This window comes from Equus caballus, chromosome 4, assembly GCF_041296265.1.
Source record: "Equus caballus isolate H_3958 breed thoroughbred chromosome 4, TB-T2T, whole genome shotgun sequence".
Taxonomy (NCBI): Eukaryota; Metazoa; Chordata; class Mammalia; order Perissodactyla; family Equidae; genus Equus; species Equus caballus.
In genome coordinates, this window is record NC_091687.1 from 106,067,409 (window position 1) to 106,094,850 (window position 27,442).

At 45.4% G+C, this 27,442-nt stretch overlaps 2 protein-coding genes across 4 annotated transcripts in view; both read left to right on the forward strand.

Annotated features, from left to right (window-relative positions):
• Positions 1-716, forward strand: part of SSPO (SCO-spondin) — a 45,503-nt gene extending 44,787 nt beyond the window's left edge. The window contains exon 88 of the mRNA XM_070264310.1: positions 556-716. Within this exon, the coding sequence (XP_070120411.1) occupies positions 556-578 (23 nt within the window). The 3' untranslated portion in view covers positions 579-716. The remainder of the gene's footprint in view (positions 1-555) is intronic.
• Positions 717-8,516: 7,800 nt separating this feature from the next.
• ZNF862 (zinc finger protein 862) overlaps positions 8,517-27,442 on the forward strand; it is a 34,127-nt gene continuing 15,201 nt past the window's right edge. The window contains exons 1-5 of one of the 3 annotated variants that reach the window (XM_014739316.3): positions 8,517-8,825; positions 14,779-14,890; positions 16,495-16,599; positions 18,122-18,819; positions 20,210-20,387. In XM_014739316.3, coding sequence (XP_014594802.1) covers positions 8,802-8,825; positions 14,779-14,890; positions 16,495-16,599; positions 18,122-18,819; positions 20,210-20,387 — 1,117 coding nt within the window. In that variant the 5' untranslated portion in view covers positions 8,517-8,801. The remainder of the gene's footprint in view (positions 8,826-14,778; positions 14,891-16,494; positions 16,600-18,121; positions 18,820-20,209; positions 20,388-27,442) is intronic. The other 2 variants (XM_070265181.1, XM_070265182.1) reach the window with 2 other exon arrangements.

Sequence of the window (27,442 nt, forward strand, 5' to 3'; positions counted from 1 at the left end):
AGGCGGGGGCGGGGCGGGACGGCCCATTGAGAGCCAGGACCCCGTTACCCAACGCTCAGCCCCTCGCCTGGTTCTTCCTCCTGGAATCCGACCGATCTCCTCCAGTCCACTTCCGAGCCTTCTTGCTCATTTCGTCTCCAATCGCATGTAAGCTTGGGGGTTTGGGTCAGTCACACCTGGTTCAGATCCCAGCTCCTCTCTCTCCGTCCTTGCTGAGCCCCCATGACCTCATTTCACAACCGGGCTGACAATCTGCACGGGCTTGTTGGGAGGACTTGGTGAGAGTGAGCGTGTGAAGTGCCCGGCAGCTGCCTCGTTCCTGTTAAGTACCTAGCGTGTGCTAACCCGAGGGCTCACTGCCTGCAGGTGAGAGAGAGACAGGTGGAAGGGTGCCTACACCACCTGGGTGGAGCACAGGGCAGGAGTTCACCTTTGCTCTGGGCTTCTTCCTGCGGCTCTTCCTCCCTCTTCTGCCGGTTTCTCCAGCCTCGTCCCTTTCTGGCCCCACCACTCTGCCTTTTGTGCTAGCGCATCTCCTCTTCACTTGTCCTCCAGGAGGTGATTTCTCAAAGCGCTGAAGGCTCTGCAGGATGAGATCGCTGCCGCCCCGCACGTGATCACCGGGCCCAGCAGCGCTGACCCCCTCCTCCCTTGCCCACCTGTCCCCTCCCTGCCCTGGCACTAGCATATCCCAAATAAAGTGACATTGGCAGCAAGCCCGTGTGTGGAGTCTGCATCTTGGGCCCAGAGGGGAAAGGGAGGAAGGGCGGGTCTGAGTGCTGGCCTGGACCTCGGTCTGTCCCCTGGGGACCTCGGTGAATGGTCATGGCTGGTAAACAGGGCAAGTCACTTCCCGTGCCTGAGCCTTGGTGTCCTCATCTGTAGCGGGTTGAATATGAAGTCTGAAGGTCTATGGTGTTAGACATCTCCAGCGTCACAGGTCATACCCCTCGCCTGTCTGATTTCAGCTGCAGTGTGGTGGCAATTCCAGGGAAGCTCCAGCTCCGCTCATGCTGACATCCACCCCTCCTCCTCCTTTTAAAAGTTTTATTGAGGCATAATTTACATAACTATGAAATTCACCCATTTTAAGTTTACACTTCAGTGACTTTTATAGAAATATACAAAGTTGCACAAACATCATGACAATCCAGTTTTAGAACATTTCCTTCATTTCATGCCCATTTGCAATCAATCCTTCCCCCCTCCCGTCCCAGGCAACCAATAAATGGCTTTCTGCCTCAATGGATTTGCCTTTTCTGGACATTTCACATAAATGTCTGGCTTCTTTTTTTTTTTCAAAGATTTTTCTTTTTTAATTTTTTCCTTTTTCTCCCCAAAGCCCCCCGGTACATAGTTGTATATTCTTTGTTGTGGGTCCTTCTAGTTGTGGCATGTGGGACGCTGCCTCAGCGTGGTTTGATGAGCAGTGTCATGTCCGCGCCCAGGATTCGAACCAACGAAACACTGGGCCGCCTGCAGCGGAGCGCGCGAACTTAACCGCTCGGCCACGGGGCCAGCCCCAATGTCTGGCTTCTTTTGATTAGCGTGATGATTCTGAGTTCATCCATAGCACAACATGTATCAGCAAGTGTTCCTTTGTTGCTGAATAGTAATCCATGTGTGGATATACCACATTTTACCTATCCACCCACCAGTTGATGGACATTTGAGTAGTTTCATTTTTTGTCTATTATGAATAAAGCTGCTATCCATATTCCTATACAAGTCTCTGGGCATGTTTTCATTTCTTGTGGGTATGTACCTAGGAGTGGAATTGCTGAGTCATATGGTGAGCTTATGTTTGACTTTTTAAGAAACTTCCAAACTGTTTTCCAAAGTGGCTGCCTCATTTTGCGTTCCCAGCAGCAGTGTATGAGGCTTCTAGTTTCTCCACATCCTCGTCAACACCTGTTGTTATCTTTTTGATTTTTTGACAGCCAATCAGTGGGTGGGAAGTGGTATTTCATTGCAGTTTTGATTTGCATTTCCCTAATGATGAGTGATGCAGAACACTTTATTTTCATGTGCTACTTGCCATCCTATGTCTTCTTTTCAAGCTTCTTTTGCTTTCTGCCCAGGGCTTTTCCGACACACAGAGAGTCCACTTGGTCTTCACACAGGCACAGCTAGAAGTGCAAGAGTGAGGATGAGATGTAGTAAATGTCTCTGGCGGTTGCCCTCAGCTACTGGGGATGGAGCTACAGATGGATGCTCCAGCCACCATTGTTTGGGGGCATTCTGTGTAATTCTCAGAAGTGGAATGAAGCCCCCAGCACCACAGCAGTGATCTCTAAAATGTACCCTTCTATCAGTTTTTCCTCTTCCCTGCTTCACCCTCCCAAGTCCCTAGGCCTGCTCTCTGGGGTCACTTTCAGGATGAAGTCCTTGTCTCCAGCTCTGTTTCCGGGATGTGGTGGAGAGAAGGACCCAGGCTGGATGCTTCTGCTCCAGTGCCCAATGATTCTATATATTACATCCTGCTCCCTCATATTTCTCAGACTGTCTCCACAAATGAGAGTCCCATCCAGCTAGAGTTATTGGCAAAGGGGAGAGGGCCAAAGGGAGAGAGGAAAAGGAAGAAGGATCTTTAGTTAATAAAGTGGGACATAGGAAGGGGAACTCTTTCATGAGCAATGAGAATTTGAATTGTCTGAGGTGAGGCCCTAAGTGGGGGCCCTGTTGTGCCAATTCGGTGGGATTCCTGAAAGGGGGTGCCAATGAGCATATTCAATTTCTATATGTTTCCTAGAAAACGTTCCTTCCTGCAAAGCGTTTCTGTTTCACTCTTCGACTTCATTTTCCTGCCCTTCCAGCTGTCACAGGTTTACCCACACCACTCCTATGCTTCTTCCTTGTTCTCCTCCAGGATCTGGGTCCTTCTGTTTTCTAAGTCTATCAGCCCCTGCCTAGTTCTTCTGTCTTGACTAGTGTAGATGAGCGTCTTCAGTTACTTCCCACCTTATATCCTTCTCCCATCCTCTAGAAAATCTAAGTCCTAGTTCAATACTAAAATCTATCTTATCTCTCCTATCCCTGAGGGTAATGTGTTGAAAGAGCATCGCCCCCAGGGAGTTCAGTGGCATGTCCCCCAGTAGGCCAGCGGCAATGCCAGTGATGAGCCTGGGAGGTATTTGGGTGTACCAGAGATCAGCTGTGGCAAAAACGGTGACAGATCCCTAACAGGAGACAACAGAGACCAATGGGCATGGGCAGCCCAATCAAAGCAGCACCTCTGCGGTTGTTTCGGTTAGCTATTGCTATGTAACAAATTAGCACCAACTTAAAACAACCCCCTGTTGTTATCTCACAGTTTTCTGTTTAGGGTCTCTCAAGGCCAAAATCAAGATTTTGTCCAGATGGGGCTTTTATTTGGGGGCTCTTGGTGAGAATCCATTTCCAAACGTATTCAGGTTGCTGGCTCAATTTGGTTCGTTGCAGTTGTAGCACTGAGGTCCCCATCACCTTGCTGGCTGTCAGCTCTCTGCTTTTTAAGGTTGTATTCCTTCCCTTCCATTGTCAAGCACATCAATTCCCCCTCATGCCTCAAATATTTTTTATTTCTTTTCTGTCCAAAGACAGAAGAAATTCTGCTTTTTAAAGGGCTCATGTGATTACATTAGGCCCACCCAGATATTCAGGATAATCTCCCTATTTTAAGGTCAATTGTGCCATATGATGTAACACAATCATGGGAGTGGTATCTCCTCATACCCACAGGTCCCAGGAATTAGGGTGGACATCTTTGGATGCAGGGGAGCATTTTAGAAATCCTTGCTCCCACAGTAGGCCTGCATGGCTAGTCAGTGTCTCAGTCTGGCTTCAAAGGTCAGGCAGTAGTCCCTACTCTCCTACCAGGTGGCAACAGGCAGCCAGCGATAATTATTGATTCTTGATCACATATATCCCTCTACGGGGAAGGACTGTCAGGAATATTTGAGAAGGAAACTGTATAAAAGGAATGACATTCCTGATAGTGAAGCAGCCATTATAATTTGATTATCCGCATGATTTCTGTCCTCTCACACAGGTTACACTCTTTATGCCCTTGTGTATTCAGCCGAAGACTAGAACATCAACCCGGATGTCACTTAGATCCTTAAAATCACCATGTTCTAAACTGCTCTCCACTCATCCTCTTCCCACAACTCCACTCCTCCCCCCAGTGTCTCTACTTGTGCAATCCCTGTTTTATCCACCCCCAAAGTCCTATCCCACTCCGTGGAGTCAAGGAGGGCAGCTGGCCAGAAGCCACACTGCTGAGCTAAGTATTTGGGACAGCGATTGAAAGGAGAGGCCCACTGTCTTCCAAGAGACTAGCTCCTCATGTTCCATGTCCCTGTCTACTTCACTGGTCTTCAGAATGGTCCCTCAACATTACATCTCATTCGCATCCTGCTTGTAAATCCCCCCATTCTGAGCCAGTCCCCCACACCTCCTCTCCCTCCACTCCCCCGACTATGCCCTCTGAAACTCCTGCTTTGTCATCAGTAGACTCGGCTCTTTTGTTAACACTTCCAAAAATTTCTTCCACCATCATGTAATTACGAAGCTAGGTTATCTATTCCCTGAAGTCCCCACTCACCGGGAAGCTGATATTTCTCCCACGTCCCACCTCAGGGCCAGGAAGAGAGATCCTTGTCTTCTGTGGTGCTCATGTTTATGGTTTCCGCTGGCCAGTTCTCCCTCTACCTCCTGCAAAGAGACCTCGTCTTGTGTAGCTTGTGTCACCCAGCTTCACCACCCTCTCTGCTCCCGACTTCCACTGGTCACTTTCCATCATCCAGAGAAGACTTCAGCTCACGGGTCATATTCCTTTCCATGAACTTTCAGCATCTTCAGTGTCCATATGGAGAATCCATTCAAGACTCTGTTCTTATATTCTCACCCCCTCACTGACAATGATCTTCTCTCTCATTTCCACCTTGAGAATCTACTCCCACAATTCGACAATTTTTAAACACTTTCAAATATTTACTTAGCAATCGTGACTTCCTATCATTCCAGCTTGCTTGCTATAGACTCCACTGCGATCATTTATTCTGTTTTTGTAGCCTCATGTTCATTGAGCCCACCAGGTTCTCACTTTTCATCAGCCCCCTCCTATCTCCCCTCAGGATTCAGCTTAGATTCATGGCCTTCATGGTGATTCTCATCACCAACTGCACACTAGAATCATCTAAAAACCAATGCCCAGGCCCCATCCTGGACCCAAGAAGTCAAGTTCTTTAAAAGGTCCATGGGTAATCCTAATGTGCAGCTAGATAGAATTGAGAGTCAACTCTCTCTCATTATGGTCCTCCAACGCAAACACTATTAATCCCCCTGCTTCTCTGCCCCCTCCTTCATACCCGTCCAGCAGTACTCCAGCCCAAACATCTGCCCAAGATTCTGCTTCTGGACAGAATTTTGCAGACTGGCTATTTTTACCTTAAGTGTGTGATCACAAGCCTCAAATTGGCCTTTAATTCAACTTGGCCATCCTACTTACTGCTTCCCCATAAGCCCCATTTCCCATTCTCTAAGATGGCTATCCACACCTTCTCCTCTTCTCCCCACTTCATTTTCATGAGATGACCTTGTCTCATAGAGACGTCATCAGATGGCCATTCCCTCGGTAAATCTACAAACTCCATCTACTCCATCGTCTCCTTCTTCCCTCCTGGTATCATCTAGAAGTGTCCTCACTCCTGGAAAGGCCCTCTATACTCTGGTCCTAGCCCCTACTGCCCTCTCAAGGACTTGGGTCCTGGCTTCATTCTATCTTTGCAGAATCTGCAGTTCCCGTCCCATCAACACAGAAACATGGCCTTCTGTCTCACAGCTTAGCCCCTTGCCTGACCACACATTTTCCTCTAGATTCTGCCCATTTTTCTGCACCTTTTCACAGAAAAACTTGTCAAAAGAACATCTATCTTAGCTGTCTCAATTATTTCACCTCCAATTTTTTTACTCAAAAACGAGAATTTGTTATAAGAATACAGGGATAACTCACGGGTGGAACTATAGCTCTCCAAGGTAGTGATACAGCTGGGCCCCGGAGCCAGCGGTTGGAAGGCCATCTGGAGTCCTCTCTCTGTCTTCTCCTCTTTTCACATGCGTCTTTCTCACAAATGCAGACTCACCTACCAAGGAGTGAATCTGGCAGAAGGTAGCTGGTCAAAGCATACAAGGCTGTTGACTGAATTGTGTGCTCCTAAATCCATATGTTCACGCCTTAAACCCCAATGTGACTGTATTTGGAAATAGGGTCTTTAAGGAGGTAACTAAGGTTAAATGATGTCATAAGGGTGTAGCCCTGATAGGATTAGTGTCCCTATAAGAAGAGACACCCCCCCCCCGCACCCCAAGTGCACACAAGAAGAGGTCGTGAAGGCACACAGTGAGTTGGTGTCTGTCTATAAGCCAGGAAGAGAGATCTCGCCAGAAACCAACCATGCGGGCACTCTGATCTGGGACTTCTAGCCTGCAAAACAGTAAGGAAGTGATCGTCTCTATTTAAGCCATACAGGCTATGGTACATTGTTTTGGCAGCCTGAGCTGCCTAATACAAGGTCAAATATTAAGAAGGATTGAATCTTCCTCACGTTTCTAAAGAAGGTTTTCTTATTGGCCCTACTGAGTTTAGTTCTATTCAACCCTGGCTAGGAAAGCAGGGTCATACAAGGAAAAACGGTTATTTGGGACCTACCCAAGGGTGATAATCAAATGTTTACCAATCGTTATGGCAATATGTATTAATAAAACTTTAAAAATATAAACTATATTTCTTCTTATTTAAAATTTTGCATTGTGACTTAAAACACACATACATAAAAATGCATAAAAAATAAATGCACAGTTTAATGAATAATTGTAAAACAAGCATCTGGGTCACCACCGTCTAAGTCTAGAAACAGAACACTGTTCTCATGCCGGAAACTTCTGTGTCCCTTCCCAAACGCACATGCCTCCCTCTCCCCTAAAGTTAATTTTCTTGCAAACTTTATAATAATCACTTCTTTACTTTCTGTAGTTTTACTTCTATGCATACATAGTGGGGAGAGGGCCACAAAAGAGCTTTCTAGAGTGCTGGAAATTTTCTATATCTGATCTGGGTGGTGATTACATGGTACACATGTAAAAATACATTGAGTCTTACTGGTACTATTATTATTATACTATTACATCCATATATACTACAAACTAAATTGTTATAATTATTACTTTATATAATTTTATATCTCTTAAAGAAGATAAGAGAAGAAAGGGGAGCAAGTATATTTTTATAGTGTGGTCTTCTCTTTTCTAGTCTTTTCTCCCTTAAATTCACCCTCTACTCTGCAATACGACTGATCCAACCAAAGTGCAAATTTTCTTATACCGTTCACCAACTTAAAATGCATTTCAAATTCCTTAATGTAGCAAACTCTCCCTTCCACATCCAGCCACTGTGTATCTCCCCAGCGTCATTTCCCATAACTTCCTGTCTTACACACTGTCCCTGCACCATTTGCTTGTCTCTTTGGCTTTGCTCACGCTCTTTCTTATGCCCAGTTGTCTGTCTGAGCTGGCTTGGGCTGCCACAACAAAATAGACCAGGTGGCTTAAATAACAAAAATCCATTTTCTCACAGTTCTGGAGGTTGTAAGTTTGAGATCAAGGAGCTAGAACAGTCAGGTTCTGATAAGGACTCTCTTCCTGGCCTACAGCCAGCTGCCTTCTCACTATTTCCTCACATGGCAGAGAGAGTAAGCTCTCCAGTGTCTCTTCTTATACGGGCACTAATCGTATCATGAAAGCCGCACCCTCCTGTCCTCATCTAAACCTAATGACTTCCCAAAGGCCCCACATCTAAATACCATCACACTGGGGTTAGGGCTTCAACATGCGAATTTTTTTAGTGTGCGGTGGTACTATTCCGTCCATAGCACCTCCTTTACTTGGCTAGTTCCTACCTCTTGTTTTAATTCCGCTCAGGCACCACTTCCTCAGGAAATCCTTACTAACCACCCCATATCTTCCCATCACTGCACTCTAAAGTGACAGCATGCTTTATTACGGTCTTCTGCTCACCTCTTTCATTGCACTTGTCTCTTTGTTTTGTAATTATCTGTTTCCCCAATAGACTATGAGTTCATTGACGGCAAGGATTTTGTTGCATTCAACTGTGTTACATTCCCAAACCTTGCACAGTGCCTGGCACATAGTAGGCAACCAATGATGCTTTTTGAAGGAATGTAAGAAAAGTATTACCCTCCTTGATCAAATAAAGTCTGGAACCTTCGAGGTTAACACTGGCCCTAAAAATGCGAGGGAACAAACGCAAGAACGGAGGGATCTCATAGCCTAATTAGAGTGCTTTGCCCTATTGCAGGGTCTGGGAGAGCGTCGAAGGGACTTTATCTAAGAACTATCACCCAGGAGGGTGGCGGGAAGGGCAGAGAGAGCTGCTCGGCGTCCAATCAGGACCCAACATTCCGGGAGCCAATAGCAGCTTTGAGAGCCGCCTACTGAGGCCGGACTACGCTTCCCGTGATGCCCCGCTGCCTCGTGCTAGGCAGCTGTCGTAAAGCGGCTCGCTCGGCACGACGATAGTCCCAGCTGCGCGCTTCTCCCGGCTCCGCCAGCGCTCCCGCCCCCACGACGTGGGAGATCCAGTTCCCGGCTGGCCGCGTTACCTCCCCGCCGGGGCGGTCTCCCCTTCAGGGGCTCCCGTCGCCAAGGTGGTCGCGGCTGCGGCTTCCTCGGGCCTGGCCGCGGGGGGAGGGGGCGGCCGGGAGGCAGTGGCTGGGTCAGCACGGGGCACCGAAAGCGGGGCCATGGAGCCCAGGGAGTCGGGGAAGGTAGGCCTGGAAGGGCCCTGGGGCCGCCCATCCCCTTCCCGTAGATCCCTGATCTGGGCTCCGGCGAGGCGGGCGGTACGGGCGGAGTCCCCGCAGATGAGCCAGCCTTGCAGGGAAGGACTCGCCCGCTCGCCCGCCGCCTCTTCCTCTGCGCTTGGGCAGCAGCCTCTGGGCGGGGGCGCAGGGAGGAGCGGACTCCTGGTTCCGAGTGCTGCGCAGCCTCCCGGCTCCGCTCCGTCTCCGGCTTGGCCAGCCGCCCTTCGCCAAGTGACAACTCGGTTGATGCAGGGCTGGGTGACCCCGCTCAGTGTAGTGATGCGAAAGTGCTCCCTGTTTTCCCACACCACCGTTGGCGTTTTTTGAAGAGGCCCAACTTGTTTTAAGCGTTTCAGGCTGAATAAGACCCCAGTGGGAGCCAAGGGGTAGCATCACCGAGAGGAAGGGTGAGGGCTTGGTCCTACCTACATCCCGCTTCTTAAGACAGGGTTAAGAAGAAAAGCAAAAGGCATCTGACATATTTCTTGCCGACTTCAGTTTCCAGCTTATCTGCTTCATGGAGTATCTGAGCATTGCTTAGAAGCGTGTTTCATAAACTTGCCTCAGGCTTTGAGCAGCAGGCTGTGAGTTGGAAGAAAAGGTGGGAAAAGCTACTTGAAGGTAGAGTTAAGTGGGTTTGACAGGATTGCTGGAGCACCAAGGCAGTGTCAGCAAAGACCAGCGTGCTTGTAGGCGCTTGACTTGGAGACTGATAGCCTGTTAGACCTAAGGTCTTGGTGTTCTTTGCCACCCGTTCTTGAGGACTTTTTCTTCTTGGGCACACAGGAAATTACCTCATCAGAGGTTTTGGAGTGCTGACTGAGTCCCTCCTTTAAAATTTTTGTTGTTGTTCATTTAATAAACATCTGTGAGCTGTCATTCACTTTGAACCAGAGGCTAGAAGTACAAAGATAAATGTGAAATGACCACTTTCTTCAATTAGCTCTCTTGCAGTTTTCACTTCAATGACTTGGATAAGCCTGGAAAGGTTGTCCCACAGACAAAAGAGAGAAAGGATGATGAGATTAATTTGATGCTGTAGTTTTTCCTGGAAAGACTGGGAAGGACTCTGAATTACAAAAGAAGTTACTCCTTGCTTAAGCGTCTCTTCTGTACTGCCCCCCTGCCCCAAGCTACAGTGATGCATTTTCCAGATGAAACAACCTACTAAGGAAACAGTCCAAGACAATAAAGTTCAACAGAACCTAACTAAAGGAAGACTGAAAGTCAGCTGTGTGCCAGCCACATGTTAAGCACTGTAGGGGATGCCAAAAAAGTAAAGGAAGTGGTCCTTACCCTCAGGTAATATCCACATTAGTTTAGATTGAAGCTGAGTTTGGATGAGGGGGAGCAAAATGTGAGGCAGAAGGGTTATAAACAATTGGCATTGAAAATTGGAGTTAGTGATTTGAGGTTGATTTCAAGCAATTCTGTTCAGTTATAGGTTTTCTGAGTCTTTAATGGGAGAAGAGAGAAATACAGACATTTTGAGAGGTGGAGGAGAAATTTGATGTCTTTCAGGCCGGAGCACTAATTGAAAGCCCTGGGGGCTGGGAATTTCACTCCTGATTTTGCTCTTATTTGCAGGGTGCTTCAAAAAGGTGCTCACCCTTCTCAAGTGCATCATTTTTCTTACCTGGGAAATGAGAACGTTATCCAAAGATGAAATAAAGTGATTGCAAAATAAACTGGCAGTGTAAGATGTATTGCAAATGAATGACAATAACTAAGGCCTGGGTGGAATGGCTCTTCTCTTCTACGGCTCTATTCTGAATCTCAGTTTTGGCTCAAAGCTGGAGACTAGGGGTCCACTTGAGACAGTGGCATGGTCTGTTATTAGAATCTTCCTTTTGGTGCTATTTTGTGATATTTATTAACTAAAAGCAATCTTGGCCCGTTGGACTGCGTGTGGGGTATCTTGCCTGTCATTGGCAGAAGGATGGATAGAGATCAAAGACTTTTCCCCATCACCCTATCTCATCCTGTTTTATTTTCTTTCCAGCTCTTATCACTCTACAGAAGTCTCACATTTATCTCTTTGTTTACATGTTTGTTGACGTTGCTCTCTGCTGTATCCCCAGCTGAACAGTGGAGCAGCCCCTGGCATTTGCTAGGTTCTCAGTATTTTTTGAATGAATAACTCATAAAGTAGTGTCACTGCAGGAGCACTTTTGCTGCAAGGCATGGGTGCTGGGAAGAGGACTGCAGTCAGGCCCTGGTGTGCCCTCTGGGAGTCTGTTGGTGCTGCCAAAAGAGGGCTGATGTGAAGTTATTTGTGCATGTATTTATTGCCTCAGTGATTCTGGTTCCTGGCCCCCTCTGTCTTTCCCATAGAAGGATCACTTCCTTCTCATTTATCTCTGGACACAATTCTGTTATTGCATTTGTATCATAGTTGTCTGTCCCCTCCAGATAGATTTTAATCTCCTTCACAATAGAGATGGTGTTTTTCATATCTTAGGGTCACGATGCACCAAGCACATAGAAATATAGTAATAAATAAGTTGAATGAAAAAAATTAAGTGCCTAGGAAGTACTTTTCTGTATAACCTGGTGGTGGGGAGCTGGGAGGTGATGGTGAAGGGGGTTATAAAATAAGCCATAGGCTTCCTGAGTACCAGGCTCCACGAGGGATGAAAGCCTTCCTTGCTCAGGGGAAGGAGAAAGTCATGGGCCACATGATTAGGTGGTTAGGCCCTCATGAAAGGGATGGAGTGTGACTAGGAACTTCGTGGGTGGGTAGACTTCGTTGGTGGGAGGAAATGGGCAGAGTTTGGAATCTAGAGATTGGATGTGTAGAGGGAGGAAAAGCGCAAGATACAACCAGTCATTAGAATTACACTAATCTGGCTGTAGTAGAGATTCCAGGTGTGGCAATAACTGGAGCTAAGGTTAGGAAGGTGGGTTAGATTCAGGCTGAGGGGACTTTGTGCTGGGCTGAGAAGTCAGAGCTCTACCCTGTAGAAAGTGGGAATCTTTGCTTTATATATAGATTAGGAACTCCTCTTATTCAAGTCAAGCAGATTTGTGTTTTCTTTATACTGCAGTCAACTGGAATCAGAATGCTCTTGCCATGATACTGGTTAAAAAGGAGGTACCAAGTGTCAGGGGAATTAGTCTTGTTGGGAAGACACTTCTTTATTATCCACACATTCTGTCCTGGCCACTCTCTTCATCCTTGGGGAGCTACAGTGATGGGGCCATTGGCTCTAATTATGCCCACCTGTTCCCTCTAGGGGGAAGCATGAGTGGGTGCGAATAGGGAGCCCTGCTTTCCCTGGTCACAAATCTTTTAACCTGCCCCAGTTGGAACAGCTTGCCCTCTTGTCCTGGTGTACAGTCATCTTGCTGGTTCTGGCTTCAGCGCAATCTTGAGGGTTCTCCCTCCCCGCACCCACGTTGGCTCTCCCTAGGCCATGTCTTGTGTACCCTTTCCTGTCTGACTGCCTTCTTTTAGCAGGGCCCATCCTCCTGTAAGTCTTTGGAAATATAATCGCATTTTGCTTTGGAAGACACTGAGAGCAAATAGTTATTTAAAACATACACATTTGGCAGTACAATTCCATTTTTGTTTTTAAAACTTCTTTCTTACACATTCATAGACAAAAGACTGGAAGGTTACATACCAAATGTTAGTAGTAATTCTTTTTCAGTAAGGGATTGTAGATGATCTTAAAACATATTTTCTGCTTATTGTCTAAATTTTCTGCAGTGAATATGTATTGACTCAAAAGAAAAATACTCAAATTATTATTTATTTATTTATTTATTTAAAGATTGGCACCTGGGCTAACAACTGTTGCCAACCTTTCTTTCTTTTTTTTTTTCTGCTTTATCTCCCCAAACCCCCCCTGTACACAGTTGTATATCTTAGTTGCAGGTCCTTCTAGTTGTGGGATTCAAATTATCTTTTAAATAGACAATTCAGTAGCAATTGATAAGAATTATCTGTGTTGTTTTTCTCGAGACACTTCACTGTTGAAGTTAAAATAGATATTTCATGTGCTTGAAATTTGAGTATAAAGTTACAAGGCAATTTTAAACAAACATACTAGAACTTGTTATAAATGGAAATGAGTGTGTCCCCTTTAGAGTTGTCATTTTGGAAGGACTTATACTTAGCTCCAAGGATGCTATTTTCCCAAAATGTTATTTTTCTTTGCAGGTCAGGAATTTCTTTTTTCTTGGTAATTTTTATTTATTTATTTGATTCGGTCATAAAGGTTTGTGGTGTGAAATTAAAAAGGACAAACAACAAGGAGTTTTCTGACTATTTTCTTTTCTGATTATTTCTTTTATAACTTTGTTTTGTGGCTATTAATGATAGTTGTTGTTGTTTGGTTTTTTTTTTGGTGAGGAAGATTGTCCCTGTGCTAAGATCTGTGCCTATCTTCCTCTATTTTCTATGTGGGGCACCACCACAGCACAGCTTGATGAGTGGTGCTAGGTCTGCACCCAGGATCCGAACCTGCGAACCCCAGGCTGCCAAAGCTGAGTGCAAACTTAACCGCTGCTCCCCCAGGCTGGCCCCAGTTGTTTTTTTTTTTTAATCTTCTCGCTGCTTCCCCTTCATTTCCTTAGTCCACCCCCCATCTGTTTTGGTTTCTTTCAGCCCTGGTAGAGCTCAGATGTCTGGTAGGCCAGTTGTTTGCTAACACTTAACAGAGGAAAGCCAACCTTCTAACTGGAAGCTCTGAGCACGTGGAAAGGAGGGCTTGTCAACTCGGAGACTCGTGTAGGAGACTCTGGGCAGGCATTTGTGGGGGAACAGCTTTCTCCAATTCCTCAATTATTTCAGCCTCTCTGCCTTCACTCCCAGGCTAGAGGTTTGCTGTGCTGTCAGATCCTGAGCATTTTGAAGATTTAGTGGTACAAGTTGGGTTGTTTCTCAGTTTGCCCACTGTGGGATGGGGATTCTGTTTTCTTGGATCTGAGGAAGATTGGCCCTGAGCTAACATCTGTTGTCAATCTTCCTCTTTTTGCTTGAAGAAGATTGTCCCTGAGCTAACGTCTGCATCAGTGTTCCTCTAGTTTGTATGTGGGATGCCACCACAGTGTGACTTGATGAGCAGTGCATACGTCCATGCCCAGGATTCGAACCGGCGAACCCCAGGCTGCCAAAACGGAGCATGTGAACTTCACTATGCCACCAAGCCAGCCCCTCAGTTGTTACTTTTTTATCTTTTCAACTTTTCAACTTCTAAAATTTTATTACTGTTGTCCCCTCATTGTTCCCCATTCTAAGGGGTGTTTTGTTTTGGAGTTTTGGGGGGAGGAGAATGTCTTTTAAATTCACAAGGAGGAAGCAAAATTCAGTGTACTTGTTCAATCTGCCATCTTAATCCAGAACTCCCCAAAACATTGTCCGAAACCGCTCATGCCTTTTTTGGTGGAACATAGCCACTTTTCAAGCCCCAGGGGATGTAGTTCTCAGCTCTAAAGCTTTGCCTGTCTTGATCATCAACTTCACTTGCAGACATAGTTCTGAATGACTTTCGACTATTTCTAAAAATCAGATACATCTTCCTAAGTGAAGATTTACCATGTTCAAGATTTTGCAAAAGAATGTGCCATAAGTTGTTGCCGAGGCACTGGGTGAGAAGGAATGGGTCCTGTGGGAAGGTAGGTGAAGAGCATGCCAGGAAAGGGTTATGAAATTCTTGAGTCAGCCTTCTGTATGACCGTTGTTTCAGTGTGTGGCCCTTCCTAGAAGAGCGAGTCTCATTCCCACTGTGACTTGTACCCAGGTGGCGAGAAGCATAAGTGTAGGTCTTGTATGTAGATTGACAATGCCCCAACCCCCGCAGATCTGATACTCTCCCAGAGTAGGGGTGCCCTCAGGTGGTCGTGAACACAGGTGTGAAAGACTAATCCCAGGAAGAAGTTGGTGCTTAGCTGGTGTCATTTTTCCTTTCAGGCTCCTGTGACATTCGATGACATCACAGTGTACTTGCTTCAAGAGGAATGGATGCTGCTGAGTCAGCAACAGAAGGAAATCTGTGGTTCTGACAAGCTGGTGGCGCCACTGGGTATGGGTTCCTGTGCACTTCCTCCAGCCCTGAATCTGGATCAGCATTCCCAACTGTACCCAGACCATGACATACATGAGACTTTTCTGGAATCCCACCATGTTTTCCAGGCATCTTTGTACTGTTCATCTGTTCATCTCATATCTAACTTCACTGCACATGGGTTCACACACCACCCTTTCTCTTCTACCTTAAAGTGGCCAAGAGCAGTGGGGAAATTGGGCATGTCTAGGCTAGACCTCAATGCCTCAGGATACCCCAAGGTGCCAGGTGGAAAGCCCCGCCTGTGGTCTTTGGAGCTGCAAGGTGGATACTGTTTCAGTGCCCATAGGACACTGGAGGTAGTGAGCGGAGGGAGGAGGAGCATCAGATCGGGAGTGCGGAAATCTGGTCTCAGCCCCTCTCCACCACGTGATGCTCCTTTGCCTTAGCCACGCCCTTTAGCCTTTTTAAGCTTTGGTGTCCTTCTTCATAGGGTTGTTGTAGAGGTTTAATGAGATAAAACAGCTTAAAACTCAGTGCCCGTGTAGGTATTTTTCATCTTTTCTATTTTCGTTTGTTTTTTTGTGAGGAAGATTCTCCCAGGGTTAACATCGGCTGCCAATCTTCCCTTTTTTGTATGTGAGCTGCTGTGACAGCATGCCCACTGACAGAGAAGTGGTGTAGGTCTGTGCCTGGGAACCAAACCTGGGCTGCTGCAGCAGAGCGGGCCAAACTTAACCACTAGGCCGCCGGGGTGGGCCCTTTTCTATTTCTGAATGTCCTTTCTCTGCTTCTATGGGTAGACCTCTGTACCATGGACAGAGGTGATTGTGTTTCAACATGTGTGTACTGTTTTCTGATTTCAATTTGGTGACCATCTGCCCTGCCTTTCATTTCTCCTTTCGTCTTGGCCCTCGTCTAAGGGTTATGGGAGCCACGGTCTCAGATCCCTGTGGTTGGAAGGATTGTGGCTGGGTTGGGTCTTCTTTCCCTGCCTACTAAAAACGGTTTGAAACAAACTACTGGTTCTTTTAAACCAGAAGCAGCAGCTTGTGGGCCAGATTTGGCCCACACCTTTTTGTTGTTTTGCTGTCATCACTTTTGTTTGGCTTCCTTGAAATATTTAAATAAGTTGTCAATATTTAACCGCTGGGAGTTTTCACATGCAAATATGATTTCCGGCTTCTCTTGAAAAGTGAGACAGCCTGGCGGGGCTGAGCCCGTGTTCCACATGGCAGCCGCTCCTGGCGTGGCACAGCAGCTGTCCCCACGCACAGGTGTGAGTCCTCCAGGTGCCCCAGCCTCCGCCCCCGGCTGGTTTCTTCAGTTGTATTACTGGTCTGGCCCCTCTCAGTATTTGAGTTTGTGAGTCTGTTCTGAACCAATAGTCTTCATACCTACAAGCCTCACTTGTGCCCCTCATTGCTGTCACTTCGTCTCCCATTCTTTTAGGGGCCTCACAGGTGTCTGAGTTTCTAAATCACGTATTAAACCATTGAGATTCCTACTTGCCTTCCTGACCATTTATCTTACAATGCTGAGAGCATGTCACAGACAGACCCTCCTTAATGTGGTGACCTGGATCCAGGACCTCATAGTGCCTTTCTCTGTTCCTGACTCAGGACCAACTGTTGCCAACCCAGAGCTGTTCTGTAAGTTTGAGCAAGGGCCAGAGCCATGGCTAGGCAATGTCCAGGGCCAGAGGGATCTCCTGAGCTACCAGCCAGGTGAGTGTGGACCCACCCAGGAGGAGGGGCCTTAGCTGGAGAGGGGGCAGGAGGCTGGGCACGAGGACTCCTGTCTCATCCTCTGCTTCTCCCTGTTCTCTACCAGCTGACACACAAACGCTCTTCTCCCGCTGTCACCTGATCTAAAATATACACACCTGTCCCGTCATCATTCTCCAACCTCTCATCTCCCTCTATTTCATTTCTACCCAAGAGTATATGATTGTTTATAATTATGTATTTTGAGTTCCAGGAAGGCATGACTTTGTCTTATTCATTGCTGTGTTCCCAGTGCCAAGAACAATGCCTGGCACGTGGTAGTTGCACGGTAGATAATCATTGAGTGAATGGATGAAAGAATGAGGGAGTGTCTGCTGTGTTCTGGGGATTTATCTTTGCTTTCCTCCTTTGATAAGCCTGGCCTGTTTGGGGACGGGCTTGGCTAGAGCCAGGCCAAATGGCATCTTGTCGTTGTGTAAGATGACTGAGTTAACCCAGCCCCTGCTGTGGAAGAAGCGGTGGGTGGGAACAAGCTCCTGTGTGAATCGCATCATGGAAGTTTGCCCTCCCTGGTGGTCTATCTCAGAGGGACCATGAGGAGCCCTGGACTTCATAGCTACTAATTCATTTTGTTTTGTTTTCCCATGCTGGGCTCTTAATTTTGAGCCTACTGGCTCTTTATTAGCGGCTTTGTGCTCCTGGGGTTGGCTTCAGTTTTGTCGACTGATCTGTTGGCAGGGAGCAGATACTATTGAGTCCTTGGCCGTTGGGCATCTGACCTTATGTCGATGCATAAGAAATGGCTCTAGAGGAGTTAGAGTCGTCTGAGCTGCATTTCAACTACGGAGTGAATAAAGAAACTTCTAGTTTAGCTTGAAGAAGAAAAATCTTAGTTTGTGAGAGTTTTCACCTCTTTGAAGGGCTGTGGTATGAGAGAGGACTTAGGCTTGTGTTTCTCTTGAGGGCTGCAGTGGCACCCCTGGGTGGAAGTTGTGCAAAGATGGATTGCAGCTTAAGGAGAGCTCTCTGGGGACCTGGGAGGTAGGTTACTGTCTTGCCCCAAATGTACATGAAGGAAGTGCAGAGGCCCCAAAGAAGGGGATTCCTGCTGAGTATGGAGTCGCAGTATTTGGCTTTAATTATCTTTTTTAACCCTGTATTCTATTAGTTCAGTGTTCTTATCCATAAATAAGTTCTTATCCATAAATAAATCTGAAAGATTGTGCCGCTATCTTAGGTTGCAGAGGTCAAATTGCAAAGATCTTTTGGCCTACTGTACCTGTCCTTTAAATTTGAAAAAAAGAAAAAAGGTTTGTTTAAAGCTCATTTGATTTTCTTCTGGGTTAGGTGGGGTGGACCTGGGGAGTTGGGGGGACTGAAAGAAGCGAATTCGAGTAGAGGCTGTGTCGTGTGTGTGTGTGGTTGCCAGTTTTCATATTTGATATATCTGAGAGCCTCCACGAGTTGCAATGGCTCTAACTGTAGGATTTCAGACAAGTCCGTTTGTCTCTTTTCTCTAAAGGAAAAAACGAGATGGGCTACATGGAAGAAATGGATGTGCCAGGTCCAGCCAGAGAAGCTGGGCTATACCTGCCACCTCAGAAGAGAGTGTGTCTTTCCCACTTCACTGCAGAGAATGGCAACATCGAGGTCGGCTGTGCCGGAAAGAGCAAGAAACCCTTGAAACCCCGGTCTATCCAGAAGTCATGGTTCGTGCAGTTCCCGTGGTTGGTGGTGAATGAGGAGCAGACGGCTCTCTTCTGCTCTGCTTGCCGAGAATACCCATCTGTGAGGGACAAACGGTCAAGATTAATAGAAGGTTATACAGGGCCGTTCAAGGTGGAGACTCTCAAATACCACGCCAAGAGCAAAGCTCATATGTTCTGCGTCAATGCCTTGGCTGCACGGGACCCCATCTGGGCAGCCCGTTTCCAGAGCATCCGAAATGCATCCGGAGATGTGTTGGCCAGCCCGGAGCACCTCTTCACTGCGGATTATCCCATGTTGTACCCGCCAGGGCCTCTGGGAGCCTACGATAATGTGGCCCAGCTCCTGCCCAACTCAAGAGCTGAACTGGAGGACCCTGGGGGGAATGGAGCAATTCCTGCCTTGTTTCTAGACTGCATTTCCGATTTGAGGCAAAAAGACGTCACTGATGCCATCCACAGCTCTTCAAACTGTCACATTTTGTTTAATGACTCTGCTGAACCCTGCGGCCAGGTAAAATGTTTGTAATGATGGCTGTGTCTCACGGGGAGGGATTCCGTACTGAGAACAACATGTGTTGCATGACGATGATGAGAAAGTCAGAATAGCGGTACTTGCTGCTAGCATTGTAGTGGTCTCAGGCTAACGTGCTTACAATGTAAGAGACATTGTTTTAAGTGCTTTACCTGTATTACCTCATTTAGTTAAGGCAACAGCCCTATTATCATCTCCTTTTTGCAGATAATAAAACATAATTAGTGGAACAGAACGTTCTAACTTCTGGTATAAAGGAAACACCTAAATTCAGAACAATAAGCTTTATCCAGAATGCCAAACAACCATAGGACTCAATAAATAATCAATTTTTAAAAAAAATTCATCTTTATGGAATCATATAGCGCTTTTAAACGCTGCAGAGTTTCTTCACACATGTTCTCTTACGTAATGTTTCTAACGCTGCTCTGAGGCTGGTCGAGCAAGCTGATAGACTCATCTTGTTGAGAGAAAACTGAGGCTGCGGGGGAAGGGACCTGTCCCGCGTGCAAGAACTCTTGTAGCATCGACCTCCCCGCAGAGCCTGTGGCTGCCCGCCGGTGCTCCCCTCCACTCCCTGCAGCACCTGTGGATCCTAAAAGACTCTGGTTCCCACCTTAGGCTGATTTTGTAATTTTTAATTCTTTGGAAAGTTGGCCTGTAAGGAAACTGTGTTGACTGGAATCTTTGAGTGACTGGAAGCTTCTCCACTTCTCACCTATTCCATATAAGTAGGATTTTACTAAAAATCATTTTCAGTACCCACTCCACTATTCCAGTGAGAATAGTCAGATGGTCGTCATACCTAATGTCGTAAGGGCCTAGCTAAAGATCTTAAGTTCAGATTTTTCCTGAATCCAGAAAAGCAACAAAGCTCATTGCTCTTCATGTTCCTGTTCCTTCCTTTTTTAGTGTTAGAAGCTAATAAACAGGTCTAACCTTTTATAATCTGAATTCCTTCAGCAGTAAGTTGTGTGTTAACCTAGTAACTGAACATAAGCATCTTTGGTTCTTTTTACTTCTTCGTCTTCCTTCACATCCCACTCGGAAATCTTAGCAAGTGCTCCTACAGGCAGGTGGTCACCTGTGTAGTCACGATGAGTAGAAGGCACCCGCTTAGGACTGTGAAGGACAGGTGCAGTCATAAGGCTGTACCAAGACTCCTGTTCTTCAGTGCATTTTTTACCGCCTAACTCTGGGCCTCGCAGATTTGCTTCTTGGACTTTGAATGGATAAACTAATTCCTTAGAGTACATCTGGGCCTTTGGCGAGCTTCCCAGGAGAAACGGGCCTTGAGAAGGACCTGAAAGTGTCAGGCCAGGTGTCTGACGTGAGAGGCGTACTGAGTGACTGCTGCTCTTTGTTGCAGGATCCTTCTGAAGAGGGGCTGTTTGAGGAGGTTCCCGTGGTGTTTGAGGAGCTCCCGGTGGTGTTTGAGGATGTGGCGGTGTATTTCAGCCGGGAGGAGTGGGGCATGCTAGACAAGCGGCAGAAGGAGCTGTACAGAGACGTGATGCGGATGAATTATGAGCTGTTGGCGTCCCTGGGTAAAGATTCACCTAGACCTTTGTTCGCCACCATCATTTGACATGGGAAACCCACAGGGCAGCTGTGTCTTGTGGTCGTCTTCCCATTTCTGCCGTGGCCCTATACATAGGCAGAGGATGATGATATCTTTTGCCTTCAGAACTCTCCCTGCTTCGGGATGCTGTCCTCCATGCCCTCTTCATCCACCCACCCACCCACCCCTCTTCCACCAGATATTTACTAAGTACGGCCGTGTGCCGGATGAACACAAGTGAGGCAAGGTCTCTGCTCTCAAGGGGCTGGCAGGTTTGTGGGAGAGACAGGCACTTTAATAAGAAACTGCAAAATAACACGTGCTCCAAAAAAGGTTCAGGAAAAGTGCCCTGGGGCTGCTGAGGAAGAGAAGTTTGATTTTTCTGGGTGTTGGAGGGAGGGATCAGGAAAGTCTTTATGGAGCGTGAAATGTTTTAACTGAGTTGAAAACCAAGTGACCACGGAGGAAGAAGGCCATCTAAGCATCCCAGAGTGAGGGGACAGTGTGAGCAAAGGCGTGGAGGTGAGAGAGGGCCTCCAAGTGGGTCCCACTCTCTACTTGGTCTGTGCTAAGCCTGCTTCCTCCTGCCCAGGGGCCAGCAGGGGTTGGCCGTCTTGGCCTAGGTGTCGCTGGGATTGGGCACTGGAGGTGATGAAGGTAGTAGTCTTTCTTACCTGCCCACACGGGTGTTATCTCCTGCACCTGCCTCTCATTCTTCTCTTTGCCTCCTTTTTCTGTTGGACACCCAAGGTTCTTGTACTGCACCAAAATGGAAAGGCAACTTTTCGTGTTATAAAGTGTCTATTTATTTATTTTTTTACCAGCATATATTCTAACAGAAACCTTGCAGAGCAGGCTGCCGTACATAACTGAGGGATTCCAGCAGCGAGCTGTGTTGTGACTGCAGAATAAGAAGTAGGAATGTTTGTGACTTAATTGATGCCACATCGCCTAGTTTACACTGCCCTTTGTGTGCAGCTAAGATACAGATTATTTTCTAAACATTCTTGACCTGTAGACTTGTTTTTATCCTTGTTCATATTTTTAAATGGCTCCCCAAACATTCAGAAATGATGGAAACAGTTGTTTATTTCGTGGTGCTGAAGATTCTGTACTCATGTCCTAGGCCCAGGGCACCTGTGCAAAGTGAACCTTCCAAGAGCATCACTGCCGCATACGGTGTGTAAAAGCTGTGAGAACGAGGGGGAAATTCATTTTTAAAGAATACATACTCACTTCCTGGGAGCTGGCTTTTCACTTAAAGGAAGGAGCAGTGGCGAAGCACCTTGCCCCTGGGACCCTGTGGGCAGTCGTGGTGAAGCGGTGGGGGACCAGCGCTGACAGTGGCGCATTGCCCGCAGCCCGGGACCAGCTGGATCGCTCAGCCTGTACTTCAGTCCCTCAGGGTTTTGTTTTGACAGAGCATGGTCTAAGCATTTTATCATTTGTTTTTGAACATTCATAAGTTGGGAAGTGGGGAAATCTCAGCTCCCTGGGGGAAACTAAGGGACAGTTCAGTCCTGGTTAAGTTTTGTTTGGATGAACAGAAAGTGTTCAGCGGACGGGTGGTCAGTCTTGCTTGAGGGTTGGGGGCAGGGGTCGGGGAGGCTTTACAGAGGCTGGGACTGTCCTGCTCGGTTGTCTGTGAAATGAAAATGGGCCCAGGAGTCTAGAAACTCAGTTGCATGCGTGTGATTCCTTTTCATTACTTTAGTTAGGTCTCCAGCTACTATCCTTTAACGATCCTCCAGTTTAAACAACTTTTCATGTTTGAGATATAAAAGCATCTTAAGGTGCCTTGAGAATATAACCAGGCCAAACATAAGTGATTCTTATGTTTAAAAATGACCTTTCAAAGCGTGTCCAGCTGGTGGTTGGGAGATGAAACAGTGCTGGAGAATAGTGGAGACTATTATTTTTGCTTTGGCTAGTGTGTTTTTTTTTTTTTTATCTCCCACACTTTATCCTCCTGTGACAAGTACTTTAACAGTTGGAATGAAATATTATTTGGCATCATCTTTTAATTATGTTTTATAAATAGAACACAAATAGAACTTCTACTTGGAGTGAACTCAATTTTTGAAAAGGAAAATGCCAGTCATAATTTTTGCAGCCAGGAAAAATTCTATTAACCTTTTAAAAAAGTCTCCCATCCATTTTTAACATTTCTCATATTTTATCTTGAAATACTGTGATCTACTTATACTGGGTGTTACAAGGAGCTTCTGTTTTTCTTTTATTCTTAAGCCTGGACATAATAATGACAGTGGTTCTTGCTGTTGACTGCACATCCACCCAATACTGGTCCTATGTTGAGCATCTTACATGTATTCTCTCCAATCCTTAAACCAAACCTGTAAGGCAGGTAGTAGTAGTATTTTCGGATGAGAAAGCAGCCCTGAGAATCCAAGCTAATTAGCTGGAAAAAGACTAAACTGAGATCCTTACTGTTCTGTCCATTGTATAGGCATTAGACTCTGATAAAATCCTACTTTGTATATGTTTATTACCAGTTGGACTCCATTTTTTTTTGTTTGAAGATTTGTGCTAATCATGTTGTTGATTTTAAAATAATAATAGCACCAAAGTATAATATAAGATTATTTAAAAATTCAAACAGTATAGGAATAAAAAAAAAATGTCTCCACTTCCATCTCCAGTTCCTCTTGCAAGAGAGTGAAGTAGTTCCGTCTGGCTCTTTGAGACCTTCTCGGTAGGTCACTGTAAGTTCTCTCTCCTGCCCGAGAACTGAGCTGGAGAAAAGGGACTGACGGCCCGGGGGAGATCAGGTTGCGTCACTGGAGCTCAGGTTGAGCGCATCTTGTCCAGTGGCCCTCATGCCACATTGCAGCACATTTGTGCTCTTGATTTCCTTTTGCTCTTATCATTTGAGGAAATCTGGCTGATTCTTCCATTGCTCATCTCAGGGTTTACAGCTGCTAGATTTGCTCTTTTAGATTTTATAATTAATGCACCTGTTTTTAAAAAGACAGTCTCAATTTGTGCAGTCAAATTTAATAGATATTTCTATCAGTTGTTTGGTAGTTAAGTCACATAAACCTAAGCTTTTCAACAGATGGTGTGTTCCCCAGTTAGGTCCAATCACAGCCTCCTTGGCCTCACCTGCTGTGTTATCAATGGGGCTGAACTTGTAGACGACAATCATTTTGACTATGGATTGTGGACTTGCTCATTTAGAACTACTTAATTTCTCACTCTGCAGAGTTTCTGACTGTTCTTTTATTTCTGTACTTTAAATTCTGGCTTCAGACTTTGGCCATATTTGATGACATCTCTTGCTTCCACCCAAAAAGAAAACTGTTACATTCCACTGTTAAGAGACTAGTGTTTGTCATTAATAGAAGCAAACATGCCAATATAAGGACTATGTGGTAACCCTTGTTTTTATTAGTGACTATGTCGTCAAATGCTAAGTGGCAAGTCGCTTACTTCTGGCGGACAGTGTCTCTTCTACAGGTGAGGTCATCAATCACACATACCTGGGGGAAGAAGTCATGCACTGAATGGAAACCAACACTGAGCGGGAGGCCCCCACTGAGATCAGCAGGACTTAGAATGGCTGATTTGATGTCTGGGAGGCCAGCTGCTGTATGATGGGCCCTGTGATCTGGCCTCCGAGTGGAGGCAGTGCAGGAGCTAGAGAAGAACCAAGGCAAGGTGCCGGAGCTGTCCCAGAACCGAATCCTGGGTAGGGCCTGCCAGCTTCGGATAGAGTTAGCCTAGAAGGATCAGAAATCTTTGTAAGCCAAGCCACTTTTATGCACTTTTATGGGACGTGAGTGTTAGTGTGCATGTGCTTGCCATAATTATGTCCCCTTAGCCATTTTTCCATTACTAAGACAGAAAGATCTGTTTGAAAATTCCCTTCTGCTTCACTTGTTTGGAAGAGACAAAAAGAAAAGGTTTTTGGCAACATTTCAGCCATAGCTTCAAAGAGGTGCAATCAGGGTACAGTGCTTCTGGGGCCATTGGTGGTGTCAGGGGCAATCAAAGGTGGCTAGTCCCCAAAGGGAATGTAACTGAGGCAGACAGGTTCAGGATATTCAGTCTCCCGTGTGTTTATTCTTTAAAAATATTTCTTTACAATTATTTTTTTAAATCAAAGTAGTTCTTTTAAGACATAACAAAAAAAATGACAATCCCCTGTCCCACCTTTCTCTGTTACTGAGTCTTCCTCCTCAGAATCTTTTTAGCTGTTTCTTCTAGTGATTTGCCTCATTGCTTCTAAGGAATACATATAGGCTTTATTTTTGAAAGAGTGAATTTTGGTAGGATGTAGCAATGAAACAACTTCATTCGTTTCCGTCACCGCTTGTTTGGATCAGCTCTGTGGGGCCTTTCTCTCTCATCCTTTGGGTTGTCAAAAGAAGATCCAGAGAGCTTTGCTTGATGTGAATATTTTATTGAACAAGAAGCAGACTGTTCACGAACAGGGAGATGTCAAGCCCAAAGTGGTTACAAGCTTGGCTCTCAGCAGTTAAAAGTTCAGTTTATAAAGCATGAATGAGGGAATACATCTTTTTTTTAAATTATTGTGATTGATTACTAGAAACTTACATTCTTTTTAGGGTAGTAGTACCGTGTAAGCTTTCTTGTGTGTAGCTGATTGACTAGGAGTCTCTAAGGTCACACTCACATGAAGAAAGCTTAAGTTTTGTCACGGTCCCCATTTGGGGGAAATCAAGACAGTTTAATATCTGGTTACGTGATTATTAGTGTTTGGTCCAGGGGTATACTCAAACTGTGACCTCTGTTTTGGTTTTATTTGACAGGTTGAAATCTAGGGCATGGCTAGCGTGTTTCTTATCACACTCAGCTAACAGAAAGTCCTCCAGTCATTTTTAGTTACATTAGTGATCTAATTTTGATTAATAAAATATGCGGTACAGTACTCTTCAAAAATGTCCTGAGTCAGGAGGAGGGGTCAGGGAAGATGGCACGATAAGAAGCACCAGGAATCCGTCTCCCCATCTAGACAGCAATTGCACTGGCAGGATGCGTCTGATGTAACTATTGTGGAACTCTGGAGGCTGTTGAGGGCTTGCAGCTTCCAGGAGAAGTCTTGGATGGTAAATTTAGGTCAATTCCAACTCCTAGCACGGTAGCAGCTACCCATCCCCCACCCCCAGCCCTGTGGCAGGCAGCTTTGTGTTCCTGGAGCAGCTTGCAGGAGCCAGGATGGGCAAAAAGGACCTTCTCCTCCCAATATTGGGAATCTATGCTCTGACTGCTGATTGCTTTTTCTGATCACAGACGTGCAGACAAAGAGGCAGGCAGCCATTGTTGCAGCCCTCCCCCCTCCACCGCCCTGCATTTTTGCAAGCCCCTCCTCCTCTAACTGAAGTGACCTTCACAGGATTTAAAGGGCAAGTACCCTTTTTCCCCTCTCTTCATTTTTCTCCATTTCTCCTTTTGGAAATCAGACACAAATGACTAGGACATTCAAAAACAACTATATATATGAGAAAATTGGAAAGTGACTGTGCATGCCTAGGGAAAGGTTTAAAAAGACCCAAGAAGACCTTAAGTTTATACCTCAGGCTGATATTTGGCACAGAGATAGCCTACAACAACAACAACAACAACAACAACAACAACAAAACAATAAAAACAATAAAGGCAGCAAACCCTGGGGAAGGGGTAGAATCTGATTTCCAGAGTTATCACATTATTAGATTCAAATATTCAGTATTCAACAGGAAATCACTAGGCATCCAAAAAAGCCAAGAAAGTATGGCCCATTCAAAGGGAAAAATAAACCAACAGAAACTATCCCTGAATGAGACCTGGTGGCAGATATGCTAGACAAATACTTTAAAACAACTTTTTTAAAGATGCTGAAAAAACTAAAGGAAGATGTGGAGAAAGCCAAGAAAATCATATTTGAACAAAATGGAAATATCAATAAAGAGATAGAAAACCTAAGAAGGAACCAAAAGGAAAATCAGGAGCTGAAAAGTACAATAATTGAAAGGAAGAATTCACTAGAGGGATTCAAAGGCAGATTTGAGCAAGCAGAGGAAAGAATCAGCAAACTTGAAGATAGGACAGTGGAAATTATCAAGTCTGAGGAACAGAAAGAATTGAAGAAACATTGAAGAAAAGTGAACAGACCCTAAGGGACTTGTGATGCACTGTCAAGTGGACCAACAAATGCATTGTGGGAGTCCCAGAAGGAAAAGAGAGAAAGGGAAGAGAGAATATATGAAGAAGTAATGGCTGAAAACATCCCACATTTGATGAAAGACATAGCTATAAACATCCAAGAAGCTCACCGAACTCCAAATAAAATGACAAAGAGACCCACACTGAGACACATTCTAATGAAACTTTCAAAGGCAAAGAGAAAATCTTGAAAGCAGCAGGAGAGAAATAAATCATCACACACAAAGGGTCCTCAATAAGATTATCAGCAGATTTCTCATCAGGAACTTTTGAGGCCAGAAGGCAGTGGGCCAATATGTTCAAAGTGCTAAAAGAAAAAACCTGTCAACCAAGAATCCTATATCTGGCAAAACTGTCCTTCAAGAGTGAGGGAGAAATTAAGATATTCCTAGATAAACAAAAGCTGAAGGAGTTTGTTACCACTAGACCTGCTCCACAAGAAATGCTCAAGGGAGTCCTGCAAGGCGAAATGAAAGGACATGAGACAGTAGCTTGAAACCATATGGAGACAAAGATCTCGATGAGGTAAATGCGTGGGCAATTACAAAAGCTAGTATAATTGTAACAACGGTTTTTAATTGCTTTTTTTTGTTTGCTACATGATTTAAGTAGGTCTAATACATTTAAAGGAAAAAAATTATTATTCTGAAAGCTTGTATTATTGTAATTTTAGTTTGTAACTCCAAGTCTTGTTTTCTACATTTTTAAAGAGATTAATGCATTTAAAATGATTATTAGTTTGTGTTTTGAACACACACAATGTATATAGATGTAATTTTGTGACCTCAGCAATCAAAAGGGGTGGGGACAGAGCTGTAAAGGAGTAGAGTTTTTGCATGCTATTGAAGTTAAGCT